At 38.6% G+C, this 15086-nt stretch overlaps 1 protein-coding gene across 12 annotated transcripts in view; it reads right to left on the reverse strand.

The window, feature by feature from the left end:
• Nucleotides 1-924: 924 nt before the first annotated feature.
• HECTD1 (HECT domain E3 ubiquitin protein ligase 1) overlaps nt 925-15086 on the reverse strand; it is a 111627-nt gene continuing 97465 nt past the window's right edge. For all 12 annotated transcript variants that reach the window (XM_063651507.1, XM_054448300.2, XM_063651506.1 and 9 more), the window contains 8 exons: nt 13843-14044; nt 12020-12157; nt 11099-11706; nt 10036-10114; nt 9829-9922; nt 3723-3873; nt 1992-2136; nt 925-1879 (listed from right to left, as the gene is read on the reverse strand). In XM_063651507.1, the coding sequence (XP_063507577.1) occupies nt 1742-1879; nt 1992-2136; nt 3723-3873; nt 9829-9922; nt 10036-10114; nt 11099-11706; nt 12020-12157; nt 13843-14044 (1555 nt within the window). In that variant the 3' untranslated portion in view covers nt 925-1741. The remainder of the gene's footprint in view (nt 1880-1991; nt 2137-3722; nt 3874-9828; nt 9923-10035; nt 10115-11098; nt 11707-12019; nt 12158-13842; nt 14045-15086) is intronic.

Below are 15086 nucleotides of genomic sequence, written 5' to 3' on the forward strand. Positions count from 1 at the left end.
ATAATTTTCACATAGAATATTATTCTTTTGATTTTCTTCCCCCCAAAATTAAAAAATTTTAAAGCCATGCTTAGCCATGGGCCATTGAAAAACAGGCAGCAGGCCATAGTTTGCTAACCCTGGTGCCAGGCTAGTCTTGGTAAAAGCTGACTACTGATAGACATCTTAGAGACTTGTAATTATAGCAGAAGACATCTCTTACAGGAAGAGAATTTGCCTTTTAAACAGGTCGATATTGGGCAATTTCAAACATGCTTTTGGTTCCTTAAAAAACCATTTGAGCCAGGTGTGGTGGTACACATCTGTAATCCCAGCTACTCCAGAAGCTGTGGTGGGAGGATTGCTTGAACCTAGGAGTTTGAGACCAGCCTGGGTAACACAGCAAGAGCCTGTCTTTAAGAGGAAAAGGAAAAAAAAAAAAAAAAAAAAGCTATTTCGCTAAATCAGGCCTAGTATCTTTCCTTTCACTATAAGCACAGATATGGTAATAACTGGAATTTGGAAAATCTACTTTGGAATTTGGAAATGCAGTCCCTTCTTCAAAACCAGAAAACAGCAGTATCCTGGTGTTTTGACACACAACATTTAAAAATCATTCTTTGATCTCACTTATATCCTTACTTACATATCCTTGTAGATACAATAGTTAAGTTGTAGATCTGGTGTTTTTTAAAAAAATTAACACCAAGTAACTGGTCAGTTCTAGCTGAGGCATACTTTAAAACTGAACCCAACCATTGGATCACAAGTGTGTGAATATATATTTCTTCTAGCCTTTCAATTTTAATACCTGTATTTACTATAGAAAAACACATTTCTTTATGTAGTAATTTCAGAAAACTTTGGATGATTCAAAATGACAAGTACCTGGTAAAGCTCTTAAGTCTGATGATTGCATTGAAATAGTCACATGACACAGTTCTGTACGCTGCAAACATTTTAATGATTATTGTTGAGCATACATTTTGGAAATTTTTTACTTCAAACAGCAACAAGTTAAATAAATGTTTATAATATACAAAGAAAATACAACCCAAAAGTAAAACTTGCTTTAAGTGTGCCTTGCACTTAAACCAGTGTTTTCCCCCCTTAATACATCTTTATTTTTGAGCTGCACAAACACACTTAAGACTTTGATCTTCATAGTACGGCATTTAGGAAATAAAAATATACTCCCACCTTAAAGAAATAAAAAGGTTGGTGCATGATTATATGCCAAACAAAGAGAGAACACTAGAATACTCTTGATAGTGCAGGCATCATTAAAAAGGAAAAGAAAAAGCTTGAGATGCTCATTAATTCTCTATGTTTTAAGGAAGCAGGATTTTTGACCAAGTAGCTTAAAAGCCAGCAAAACAGGGATCAGTGATGGCAACTGTAGTGTATGGAGTATGAAATGGCAAACTTTACACAAATACACGGTTAGAAATTTACCAGTGAACACTGAAGATCTGAGAAGCTGCTCTTTGGAACAGTCAAGTAGGACCACCTTATTCCAGTCACATAAGCCCTTGTAAAGTAACACAGTGTTCTGTGCTATATACTTGCTGGCTGGGTAGTTACAGGATTTGTTTTGTCATTAGCAGCTAAAAAACTTATTCCACATGTTCTTAAAGCCTTAATGGTGGAAAAAAAGGCAAGTGTCATTAGCATGGAGGATCATATACTTCTCTGCACACAAACACAAGAGGCTTCACTAGTATTTTTAAAGTCTCTGATGTCTCCCATTGCACTTTAAAGCTCAATTGAGATGAAAGCCTTTCTCCATTGTAGCAGCTAGCAGGCGCTCTCTCATGATCTCCTCGGAAGAATATTCAGGCAACTTAAGGTAATGCACACATGTATTGACTGATGGATAGCTTGCATCAGTAGCGTCAACCTACAGCAAGAAAGCAAACACAACAGAAGACCATGAGTTTAAATACTTCTTTCTTTCAAAAGTAAAGTAACTAAATTCCATTTGGATTCCCCATTAGCCAGAGAGCTTGTACCTTGCGTACAACCGTGAGCCTGGGATGCAGGTTAGCCAGTCCACCTGGGGGTAGAGTTGAACAACCAGTGGTAAACTGCAAGAATGCTTTCCTTTCATCAGAAGACATGCCACATAAAACCCTCACAAACCTCAGGAAACCAGGGCTAAAAGAATAAAAATATAGTTATATTGAGTTGACTGCAGATTTAAATGAAAATCACTACCACTACTTTCTAAGCCAGCAACAAGCCCCCTAAAAAACAATATCCTCACACCAGAAGAACAACACATCTAGAGACTCTTGGGTAAGTATGAAATGGGCTAATACAAGCTACTTTAAAAATATCCCTGGCCAGGCGTGGTGGCTCATACCTGTAATCCCAGCACCTTGGGAGGCTGAGGCGGGTGGATCACCTGAGGTCAAGAGTTCAAGAGCAGCCTGACAAACATGGTGAAACCCCGTCTCTACTAAAAATACAAAATTAGTTGGGTGTGGTGGCACACGCCTGTAATCCCAGCTACTTGGAAGGCAAAGGCAGGAGAATCACTTGAACCTGGGAGATAGAGGTTTCAGTGAGCTGAGATTGTGCCATTGCATTCACGCCTGGACAACAAGAGCAAAACTCCATCTCAAAAAAAAGAAACAAAAAATCCCTCAAAGACTGTCTTGCACTTACAAAATGTAAGAACTAAAAAATACTGACGGTGTATGGGGTCCATCTATTCTGCAACAAAGTCAGCAAATCATAAAAACACAGGATGCACTTGCAAAATCATTCCAAATACGGATAAATATACCAAAGGGGATCTGAAATATTTTTTGTGCCAGCAAAATAATTATCTTGTGATAAATTTATGTAACGAAATAGTAAATGAACAACATGCCACAACATGGATAATAAACATAATGTTACTCGAAAGAAACCAGACCACAAAGAAAACAGACTACATGATTTCATATATTAAAAGTTCAAAACCAAGCAAAACTGATCAAGATGTGGTGATTAAATTAATAGAAAAGAATATGGTGGGAAGGGGAATTTTTGAAGTTGTTTCATATTCTGGACACCAATTATATAGGTGTGTTCATTTTGAGAAAATTCTCTAAACTGTATATATATATGTGTGTACTTATCTGTTATATTCAATAAAAAGTTTAATATAAATGTAGTATGGCCTAACTGCTTATAATTTACCAAATTTAAAAAATGAACAATTAAAACACAATGAGAAAAGGAATCAACATCAGCCATGATGTCAGTTGTCTTTTTTTTTTTTTTGAGACGGAGTTTCACTCTTGTTGCCCAGGCTGGAGTGCAATGGCATCATCTTGGCTCACTGCAACCTCCACCTCCTGGGTTCAAGTGATTCTCCTGCCTCAGCCTCCCAAGTAGCTGGGATTACAGGCGTCTGCCACCACAACCAATTAATTTTTGTATTTTTAGTAGAAATGAGGTTTCACCGTGTTGGCCAGGCTGGTCTCGAACTCCTGATCTCAAGTGATCCGCCCGCCTTAGCCTCCCAAAGTGCTGGGATTACAGGTGTGAGCCACCACGCCCAGCCTGCTGTCAGTTGTCTTTTTGTATCCTCCCAGGCTTATCAGTGGATATGCATTCTGGTAACTGTGAGACACCATTGCTTTCTCACTTACTTTATGATACTCACTGAGTTAAAGTTCTTTAGAGAATCTGTCATTTGATTTGGGGAAATATAAATAATTTTGTTGATCTTAGAAAATAGTACCACATACCTGTCACGTGTATAACCCAGCTTAGGTTCAGTGTAATTGATAATATCCTCTGCTGCCCAGGATGGTGACTGGTTTCCACAAAGAATCATCTGGACTTCTTCATGGCTGAAGGAACTTAATTTCTCCATTGGAAAAACTTTATTAAACCCATCTACATCGTACATGTAATGGAAACACAAAAAACAAACATACAACTCAGTTTCCAAGTTACGATTCCAAAATACCAAATTTCAAACCAAAATACCCATTATCAGAATCAATCTAAGTATCTATCAAGGGATGAATGTGTAAAGAAAATGTGGTATATGTACACAATGGAATACTATGCAACCATAAAAAAGAATGGGCTGGGTGCGGTGGCTCACACCTGTAATCCCAGCACTTTGGGAGGCCGAGGCAGGTGGATCATGAGGTCAGGAGATTAAGACCATCCTGGCTAACACAGTGAAACCCCGTCTCTACTAAATATACAAAAAATTAGCCGGGCGTGGTGGCGGCTGCCTGTAGTCCCAGCTACTCGGGAGGCTGAGGCAGGAGAATGGCATGAATCCAGGAGGTGGAGCTTGCAGTGAGCCAAGATGGCACCACTGCACTCCAGCCTGGGACTGCAGCCTGAGACTCCATCTCAAAAAAAAAAAAGAACGAAATTTTTTCATTTGTAGGAATATAGGTGGAACTGGAGGTCATTATATTAAGTGAAACAAGCCAAGCACAGAAAGACAAGTATCACATGTTCCCACTCATATGTCGGAACTTAAAATGTTGATCTCCCTACAAAGAGACTTAGACTCCCACACATTAATAATGGGGAGACTTTAACAGCCCACTGTCAACATTAGACAGATCAACAAGACAGAAAGTTAACAAGGATACCCAGGAATTGAACTCAGCTCTGCACCAAGCGGACCTAATAGACATCTACAGAACTCTCCACCCCAAATCAACAGAATATACATTTTTTTCAGCACCACACCACACCTATTCCAAAACTGACCACATAGTTGGAAGTAAAGCTCTCCTCAGCAAATGTAAAACAACAGAAATTATAACAAACTATCTCTCAGACCACAGTGCAATCAAACTAGAACTCAGGATTAAGAAACTCACTCAAAATCGCTCAACTACATGGAAACTGAACAACCTGCTCCTGAATGACTACTGGGTACATAACGAAATGAAGGCAGAAATAAAGATGTTCTTTGAAACCAACGAGAACAAAGACACAACATACCAGAATCTCTGGGACACATTCAAAGCAGTGTGTAGAGGGAAATTTTTAGCACTAAATGCCCACAAGAGAAAGCAGGAAAGATCCAAAATTGACACCCTAACATCACAATTAAAAGAACTAGAAAAGCAAGAGCAAACACATTCAAAAGCTAGCAGAAGGCAAGAAATAACCAAAATCAGAGCAGAACTGAAGGAAATAGAGACACAAAAAACCTTTCAAAAAATTAATGAATCCAGGAGCTGGTTTTTTGAAAAGATCAATGAAATTGATAGACCGCTAGCAAGACTAATAAAGAAAAAAAGAGAAGAATCAGATAGACGCAATAAAAAATGATAAAGGGGATATCACCACCGATCCCACAGAAATACAAACTACCATCAGAGAATACTACAAACACCTCTACGCAAATAAACTAGAAAATCTAGAAGAAATGGATAAATTCCTGGACACATACACTCTCCCAAGACTAAACCAGGAAGAAGTTGACTCTGACTAGACCAATAACAGGCTCTGAAATTGTGGCAATAATCAATAGCTTACCAACCAAAAAGAGTCCAGGACCAGATGGATTCACAGCCGAATTCTACCAGAGGTACAAGGAGGAACTGGTACCATTCCTTCTGAAACTATTCCAATCAATAGAAAAAGAGGGAATCCTCCCTAACTCATTTTATGAGGCCAGCATCATCCTGATACCAAAGCCGGGCAGAGACACAACCAAAAAAGAGAATTTTAGACCAATATCCTTGATGAACATTGATGAAAAATCCTCAATAAAATACTGGCAAACAGAATCCAGCAGCACATCAAAAAGCTTATCCACCATGATCAAGTGGGCTTCATCCCTGGGATGCAAGGCTGGTTCAATATACGCAAATCAATAAATGTAATCCAGCATATAAACAGAACCAAAGACAAAAACCACATGATTATCTCAATAGATGCAGAAAAGGCCTTTGACAAAATTCAGCAACACTTCATGCTAAAAACTCTCAATAAATTAGGTATTGATGGGACGTATCTCAAAATAATAAGAGCTATCTATGACAAACCCACAGCCAATATCATACTGAATGGGCAAAAACTGGAAGCATTCCCTTTGAAAACTGGCACAAGACAGGGATGCCCTCTCTCACCACTCCTATTCAACATAGTGTTGGAAGTTCTGGCCAGGGCAATTAAGCAGGAGAAGGAAATAAAGGGTATTCAATTAGGAAAAGAGGAAGTCAAATTGTCCCTGTTTGCAGATGACATGATTGTATATCTAGAAAACCCCATTGTCTCAGCCCAAAATCTCCTTAAGCTGATAAGCAACTTCAGCAAAGTCTTAGGATACAAAATCAATGTGCAAAAATCACAAGCATTCTTATACACCAATAACAGACAAACAGAGAGCCAAATCATGAGTGAACTCCCATTCACAATTGCTTCAAAGAGAATAAAATACCTAGGAATCCAACTTACAAGGGACGTGAAGGACCTCTTCAAGGAGAACTACAAACCACTGCTCAATGAAATAGGATGCAAACAAATGGAAGAACATTCCATGCTCATGGGTAGGAAGAATCAATATCGTGAAAATGGCCATACTGCCCAAGGTAATTTATAGATTCAATGCCATCCCCATCAAGCTACCAATGACTTTCTTCACAGAATTGGAAAAAACTACTTTAAAGTTCATATGGAACCAAAAAAGAGCCCGCATCGCCAAGTCAATCCTAAGCCAAAAGAACAAAGCTGGAGACATCACACTACCTGACTTCAAACTATACTACGAGGCTACAGTAACCAAAACAGCATGGTACTGGTACCAAAACAGAGATATAGATCAATGGAACATAACAGAGCCCTCAGAAATAACGCCACATATCTACAACTATCTGATCTTTGACAAACCTGAGAAAAACAAGCAATGGGGAAAGAAGTCCCTATTTAATAAATGGTGCTGGGAAAACTGGCTAGCCATATGTAGAAAGCTGAAACTGGATCCCTTCCTTACACCTTATACAAAAATCAACTCAAGATGGATTAAAGACTTAAACGTTAGACCTAAAACCATAAAAACCCTAGAAGAAAACCTAGACATTACCATTCAGGACATAGGCATGGCCAAGGACTTCATGTCTAAAACACCAAAAGCAATGGCAACAAAAGCCAAAATTGACAAATGGGATCTAATTAAACTAAAGAGCTTCTGCACAGCAAAAGAAACTACCATCAGAGTGAACAGGCAACCTACAAAATGGGAGAAAATTTTTGCAACCTACTCATCTGACAAAGGGCTAATATCCAGAATCTACAATGAACTCAAACAAATTTACAAGAAAAAAACAACCCCATCAAAAAGTGGGTGAAGGACATGAACAGACACTTCTCAAAAGAAGACATTTATGCAGCCAAAAAACACATGAAAAAATGCTCACCATCACTGGCCATCAGAGAAATGCAAATCAAAACCACAATGAGATACCATCTCACACCAGTTAGAATGGCAATCATTAAAAAGTCAGGCAACAACAGGTGCTGGAGAGGATGTGGAGAAATAGGAACACTTTTACACTGTTGGTGGGACTGTAAACTAGTTCAACCATTGTGGAAGTCAGTGTGGCGATTCCTCAGGGATCTAGAACTAGAAATACCATTGGACCCAGCCATCCCATTACTGGGTATATACCCAAAGGACTATAAATCATGCAGCTATAAAGACACATGCACACGTATGTTGACTGCGGCACTATTCACAATAGCAAAGACTTGGAACCAATTCAAATGTCCAACAATGATAGACTGGATTAAGAAAATGTGGCACATATACACCATGGAATAATATGCAGCCATAAAAAACGATGAGTTCATGTCCTTTGTAGGGACATGGATGAAATTGGAAATCATCATTCTCAGTAAACTATTGCAAGAACAAAAAACCAAACACCGCATATTCTCACTCATAGGTGGGAATTGAACAATGAGAACACATGGACACAGGAAGGGGAACATCACACTCTGGGGACTGTTGTGGGGTGGGGAGAGAGGGGAGAGATAGCATTGGGAGATATACCTAATGCTAGATGATGAGTTAGTGGGTACAGCGCACCAGCATGGCACATGTATACATATGTAACTAATCTGCACATTGTGCACATGTACCCTAAAACTTAAAGTATAAAAAAAAAAAATGTTGATCTCAGCCAGGCAAGGTGGCTCACACCTGTAATCCCAGCACTTTGGGAGGCCGAGGCGGGCAGATCACCTGACGTCGGGAGTTCAAGACCAGCCTGACCAACATGGGGAAACCCCATCTCCACTAAAAATACAAAATTAGCTGGGTGTGGTGGCGCATGCCTGTAATCCCAGCTACTCGGGACGCTGAGGCAGGAGAATCGCTTGAACCCAGGAGGTGGAGGTTGCAGTGAGCCAACTTCGTGCCATCACACTCCAGCCTGGGCAACAAGAGCAAAAACTCCGTCTCAAAAAAACAAAAACAACAAAGTTGATCTCATGAAGGTAAAGAAAAGAATGGTATCAGAGGCTGGGAATGTTGTATGTGGGGGTGGATGAAGAGAGGTAGTTTAATGGGTATAAACTTACAATTAAATAAAAGGACTAAGTTCTAATGTTTTCTAGCATAGCAGGGTGACTATAGTTAACAATAATATATATTTCAAAGAAGTTGGAAGAGAACAATTTGAATGTTCCCAACCCAACACATAGAAATGATAAATGTCCAGGATGATGGATGTCCTAAATACTGATTTTATCATTACACATTCTATGTATCAAAATGCCCCATAAACATGTACATATATTATGCAACAATAAAAAAATACCCATTACCGATGAAATGGACAGAAGATGAATATTCAACATTCATAAATGTTTGAATAAACAAGCATAAATTAAGACAGCTTGAAACTAAAACTGTGTTTTAAATCAGAAATCCCTGCTTAACATCACAAATGTGAACAGTGAGAGAACACTCAGTTGCTATGGTCAGTATGCAAATTCTTATTACTACTCAGTCTAGAGTTCACCAGCTCTTTCTGTCATACAAGTCAGGCAAAAACTGTGTTCTCATTTTCAAAAGTAATTTACCTTGTAATATACTTTGTTCCCATCATGATTCTTTCATGGTTTAATTCATCCTGATCAAGTAATCCAGAATGTATGCAACCTATGTCCACTTTCTTTCTTTCTTTGTTGAGGCAAGGTCTCCCTCTTGCCCAGGCTGGAGTGCAGTGGCACAAACATGGCTCACTGCAGCCTCAGCCTCCCAGGCTCAAACTATTCTCCCACTTCAGCCTTGCGGGTAGCTGGGACCGCAGGCACATGCCACCACATCTAGCTAATTTTTAAAAAAATGTTTTGTAGAGATGGGGTCTTGCCATGTTGCCCAGGCTGGTCTTGGAACTCCTGGGCTCAAGCGATCCTCCTACTTCAGCCTCCCAAAGTGCTGAGATTACAAGTGTGAGCCACCACCACACTCGACCACCAGCAATTCTTTTTTTTTTTTTTTTGCAATGGAGTTTTGCTCATCGCCCAGGCTGGAATGCAATGGCATGATCTCGGCTCACCGCAACCTCGTCTCCCGGGTTCAAGTGATTCTCCTGCCTCAGTCTCCCGAGTAGCTGGGATTACAGGCATGCACCACCATGCCCAGCTAATTTTGTATTTTTAGTAGAGACAGGGTTTCTCCATGTTGGTCAGGCTGGTCTCGAACTCCCAACCTCAGGTGATCCTCCCGCCTCGGCCTCCCAAAGTGCTGGGATTACAGGTGTGAGCCACCGTGCCCAGCCGACCACCAGCAATTCTTGACCATAATTTCAACTGTCTCAAAGTAAAAGGAGAGCAATTATACTAAAAATCCTTTAAAATTACCTCTAAAGGCTTCCATTTGTTTCTGAATACCCGTATGCATACAAAAGTCAAACATCAAATCCACATATTCTTCTGCATTATCCATTGTTATCATCTGCAAAAGAAAATTTGTCAGTATCTAGGAATATTTCAGGAGTGTCTAGTACAACTGGCCTTGCTAAGAGGATATTTCAGAACTTACAACTATATTAAAAGCAAACTTTTTACCTCATCTTCACCACTTGGCTTGAGATCCACAGCTGTAAAACCATATATTCTTGAGGAAGGGCAAAACTGGAAATTTAAACTGGGAGGACAAAAAAGATTAAATTAACTGACATGCAGCTACTACTAATGGTGTTTAATTTTTATAACATTACTATCATCTGCCATCAGTGGGTACAAGAGAAAAAATTAAATAAATAAAATAACATGGCTATCAAAACCATAAATCCCACCCCTCTCCTCCTCCAACAAAATCAGTACAACAGCTTAGAAGTAAGTTGAGGACTTTTTAAATGCAATATTCTATGGACAAAATCGACTAGGCCAACTGTTACCAAATCTGTCTGGCTTTGCAAAGACTGCATTAAACCATCTTTCTATATTTTACTTCTAACTTATGGCACAAAATTAATGAACTAAAAATTCTGCAATGAATTACGACAGCAACATGTTTATAAGACTTTTAGGAAGAAACTGTTGCTTTACTGAAGTCAATCACGCGGTGTACAAAAATATATATTTAAAAAACCTTGAATATATAACCATTTATCAAACACAGTTTACCAACATTATCAGCAAACATTTAAAAAAAAAAAAAAAAAAAGCCTTGCAGTTAACCTAAAATCACAGCTGAAGATATGATAATTACCTGTACATAAAGTAACAGAGTTTTATCAAAAGATCTGCAGCATCTCAGCTGCTACAGCCATTGGTGATAAAGCTGACATACCAACCAATTTTTGAGCTTTGCAAAGTGGACCATATATTAGCAGATGAATTTGTCAAAATATTGTTGGCTCTGGACATTTTACACAGGCATATGAATTCACATTGGCTAAGTAATCTTCTAAAGGTTTGATGATTAATAAACTAATATTCTAGTATTCTGAGTGTTGTCTTTACAATATTAAATCAAAGGTTCAAGTCGATCATCAATATTTCCTACAGCATATTACTGTTTTTGACAGACTATTTACTCATATATTGCAAATCAGTGAGGACAAAGAAACAAAAGCTTTAAAACTTATTCACCCATTGGATTGAAGAATGTACATATAATGCTTACCCTAAATCCTCTATGCTAAGTGGAGGCCCAGAACCTGATGGATTCTTCAGCACTAGTTCCTGTAATTTTGTGTTCTTCTCATCTTCAGAAAGACCTTTGTTGCTTAAAATTTGGCGCCTCTTGATAGCAAGGTCTTTAATTTCTTTTAAAAATCTGGCTCTGTGTGGGTTTACTAATTCAAAGTCTTCCCAAGTCAAAATTCCATTAAACCAAGCTGGGGGTTTTGGTTTAGGGGGATCAAGAATAAATTCTGATTTTGAATCCTCTTCAAAGCTTCCTACCGAGAGTGAATCATGACCTTCTTCTGTAGAAGCTTCAGACTGACTTTCAGTACAGTGTAAGTCTCTATCACCTCGTGACTCATAAATCAGTTTACTCATATTGCTTTTAATGTCACCCATACACATAAGTTTAAAAAAAGGTTTAGAAATAGGTAAGTCCACAAGTCTATTGTCTTGAATGCATTTGGCCAAGAAAATTCCAAGGAAATGAAACAGTTTCGTGATCCTTTCAAGCTCATCACTATCTTGCGGAAATGGTGCCGTGAACAGTCCACATGACCTCTGCACATAATATCCAGGAGGTTTCAATCCACCTCCAAGATCAACCTAATTTTTTAGAGGGTGAAATGCAAATAAAATTAAACAAAAGGTAATAGAAACTAAGCCTATCATCATCTAAGAAAAAAATCCATAAACATTAAACATCTTCATGAATTTGGCTATCTAAAAGTATATAATTTTATTAAATAGCTTTTGGTGACTAAATTTTATCGCTTTAGAAATATTTTAATTGTATCAAGATTATTCAATAATAAAAGTAGAGTCAGAAACCTGGCTTATGCTCTGAACACATAACCTATTTTTAACACTTTTGAAAGCAGAGTCACAACTCAAGTCACAAAATGAGAAATATTCTTACGTGACGGGACTCATCATCTGGAAAATTATCATCACAAAGCCAAGCTCCCAAGTCGGTTCTCTGGAATTCTGCTGCCACCAGAGCATAAAACTCTAATGTGGGTCCCAAGCCAGTTCCTTCTTCTCCTAAAAACTCAACCTAAAATGTGAACAAATAAATTGTGGGTTAAACTTAAAGTTTGGGATGTTTTTAAAAATAATCTAATTCTTGCCAAAATTTATCATATCTGCTCCAGTAATATACCTTTTTTCAAAATAGCAGTGTATATATATTATAAACAGCACAGAAGTGTTATTTTAATTTTCCTAAAGACAAGAGTCCACTTGTTGTACACTATTACATGCTTAAGCACTGTGCCAAGCATCATTCATACATTTACTTCTCACAACAACCCTGCAAAATAATTATCTCCTTTTTACACCAAAGGAAACCAAATCTCAGATAAGGAGGTTAAATAATTTGCTTGAAGAAATGATGGTGTACAGATTTTTGTGTGTCTCTGTGTGACACCAAAGCCTAAACTCTTCCACTTTTTTATTTTTATTTTTTGAGACAGTTTCACTCTTGTTGCCCAGGATGGAGTGCAGTGGCACGATCTCAGCTCACTGCAACCTCTGCCTCCGGGTTCAGGCGATTTTCCTGCCTCGGCCTCCCAAGTAGGTGGGATTACGGCATGCACCACCATGCCTGGCTAATTTTGTATTTTCAGTAGAGACAGGGTTTTAACTATGTTGGTCCGGCTGGTCTCAAACTCTTGACCTCAGGTGATCCACCCACCTCAGCCTCCCAAAGTGCTGGGATTACAGGCATGAGCCACTGCGCCTCGCCTCTTCCGCTTATTTCTGAGTTAAAGACACTTTAAATCATTTTTGCAACAGGAAGAGTACGGACAAAAACCTTTAAAGTGATTGCATAAAGTATCATAAAAACTACAGCATATGGTTAAAAAAAAAGACTAAATTAGAAGAATGTAAGCAGCTGGGCATGGTGGCTCACGCCTGTAATCCCAGCACTTCGGGAGGCCAAAGTGGGTGGATCACTTGAGCCCAGGAGTTTGAGACCAGCCTGGGCAACATAGTGAGAACTTCTCTCTATTAAAAAAAAAAGAAGAAGAACATAAGGGTAGGAGGAATACAATGAAAGTCTGTATATAAAGTGAAAGATGTAAAGCCTTGGACATCTTCTAGAGATGTATCATATTTCTGGCAATTAGTTTATGATCCAAAAGTTAAAAACAAACCAATTGGTTTCATCCCTGTGACAGGAGAGGTATTTTGACTCTTCCTCATATAGGGAATACTGTGTATATGAAATAAAACCAACAATGTCCACAGTAACATTTCTAAACTAAATATATTAAATTTCATACTGCCATTTGCTATAACATCTCTCAACACAGACCAGTGATATAATACCAAGCACAATTTAAGTGAAACAATATTACAAAACCGGGTGCTCCCAAAATACCGAACAGCACAGTTCAATGTAAGGGTAAAAAAGAATCCCTTGTGAGTACTACTATTTTAGTCCAACTTTGTTATGAAATGGGTAGAAGCCCTCAAGCAGAACAAGCACTTTGCCACCTCAAGAGTGGAGATCTTCTTTTTTGCTCATGAATGGTGCAAGACCTAACCCCTAAGGAGGTGGAAAGACACCCTCTTATGAAAAAGATGCTCTGCCAGAGGAGAAGGCTTCTGCCTACAGAATAGGAAAACCCCTCTTCATGTTTACCTACCACAGTTTTTAATGCAGTGAAGATACACATTGGGCGGGTTCCCTAAGTGTCATTCCTGTTCCCTAAATCTAATTTTATATGAGATTACCTCAAGAACTGATTTCCGATCTGCATGTATTTGCATGACATTCTCAGCCCATTCCATCAGTGATTCGCCACGTGGAACTTTTACTCTTTCATGCTTGAGACGACCAACTCGAAACTCTCCAGGGTCATCTCGCCTAACACTGCTTGTGGTTCTCGTTCGTTCCACAGTGGCTTCACGTCGGTTTTGTAACCATACTATTGCTCTGAAATAGAAAAATATCTATGAGCTGCAGCATACATTAACAGCTGAATGTACTACTAAACCAGCAACAGAATTCAAAGATTTAAGAAATTAAAAAATAGTATTTTATCAGGTGATTTTTAAAACACAGTAATGTTTTTTTGTTACATAAATTGCTTCCTGTCACAAGTAAAAATATATGAAACTCCTTTTATTATAATCTGCCTTAAGCAAACTAACAAAGTACTGGGTCTATATTTTGCCTCCTTATTTTAGCAGTTCAATAAAAATAAAAATCTGTTGTCCAAGCCCCAACATCATTCAAAAAAAGGACAAATGTTTCCTATCAGAGAAATTTAAAAAAGATTAAGCTATCTTTCAAACTGAAAGCCACCATCAAAACGGTAATTATAATTTTAAAACAATTTTTCTTTTCTTTTTTTTGAGATGGAGTCTTGTTCTGTCACCCAGGCTGGAGTACAGTGGCATGATCTTGGCTCACTGCAACCTCCCTATCCCGGGTTCAAGTGATTCTCCTGCCTCAGCCTCTCCAGTAGCTGGGATTACAGGTGTGTGCCACCACGCCCAGCTAATTTTTGTATTTTTAGTCGAGATGGGGGTTCTGCCATGTTGCCCAAGCTGGTCTCGAACTTCTGGCCTCAACTGATCCACCCGCCTCAGCCTCCCAAAGTGCTGTGATTACAGGCATGAGCCGCCACACCCAGCCACATTTTCTTTTTTTTAATAACAATCCATTTATGGTGGGAGGAAGAACCGATAATTAGGAATAAGCAGCTGAAGGTTCTACTCTCATGTGTGCTACTATTTTTTCATGATCTTAGGCAAATCAGCTAAGTACGTGCAGAATCAATTTCCTCATTTATAAAACAAATTATAATCAATGCCAGTTATCACAACATGCTTATAGTTCTATGTATATAAATGCTTTGTAAATGGCATTAAACGGTACAAAAATGTAACTATCAGGGAAGAAAACAAACAGTTTAAATTATAACCTTTTTTTACAACTATTTTGGAAGAGTACTTAAGGTAAACAATCATTC

Source organism: Pongo pygmaeus, chromosome 15, assembly GCF_028885625.2.
Source record: "Pongo pygmaeus isolate AG05252 chromosome 15, NHGRI_mPonPyg2-v2.0_pri, whole genome shotgun sequence".
Lineage (NCBI taxonomy): Eukaryota > Metazoa > Chordata > Mammalia > Primates > Hominidae > Pongo > Pongo pygmaeus.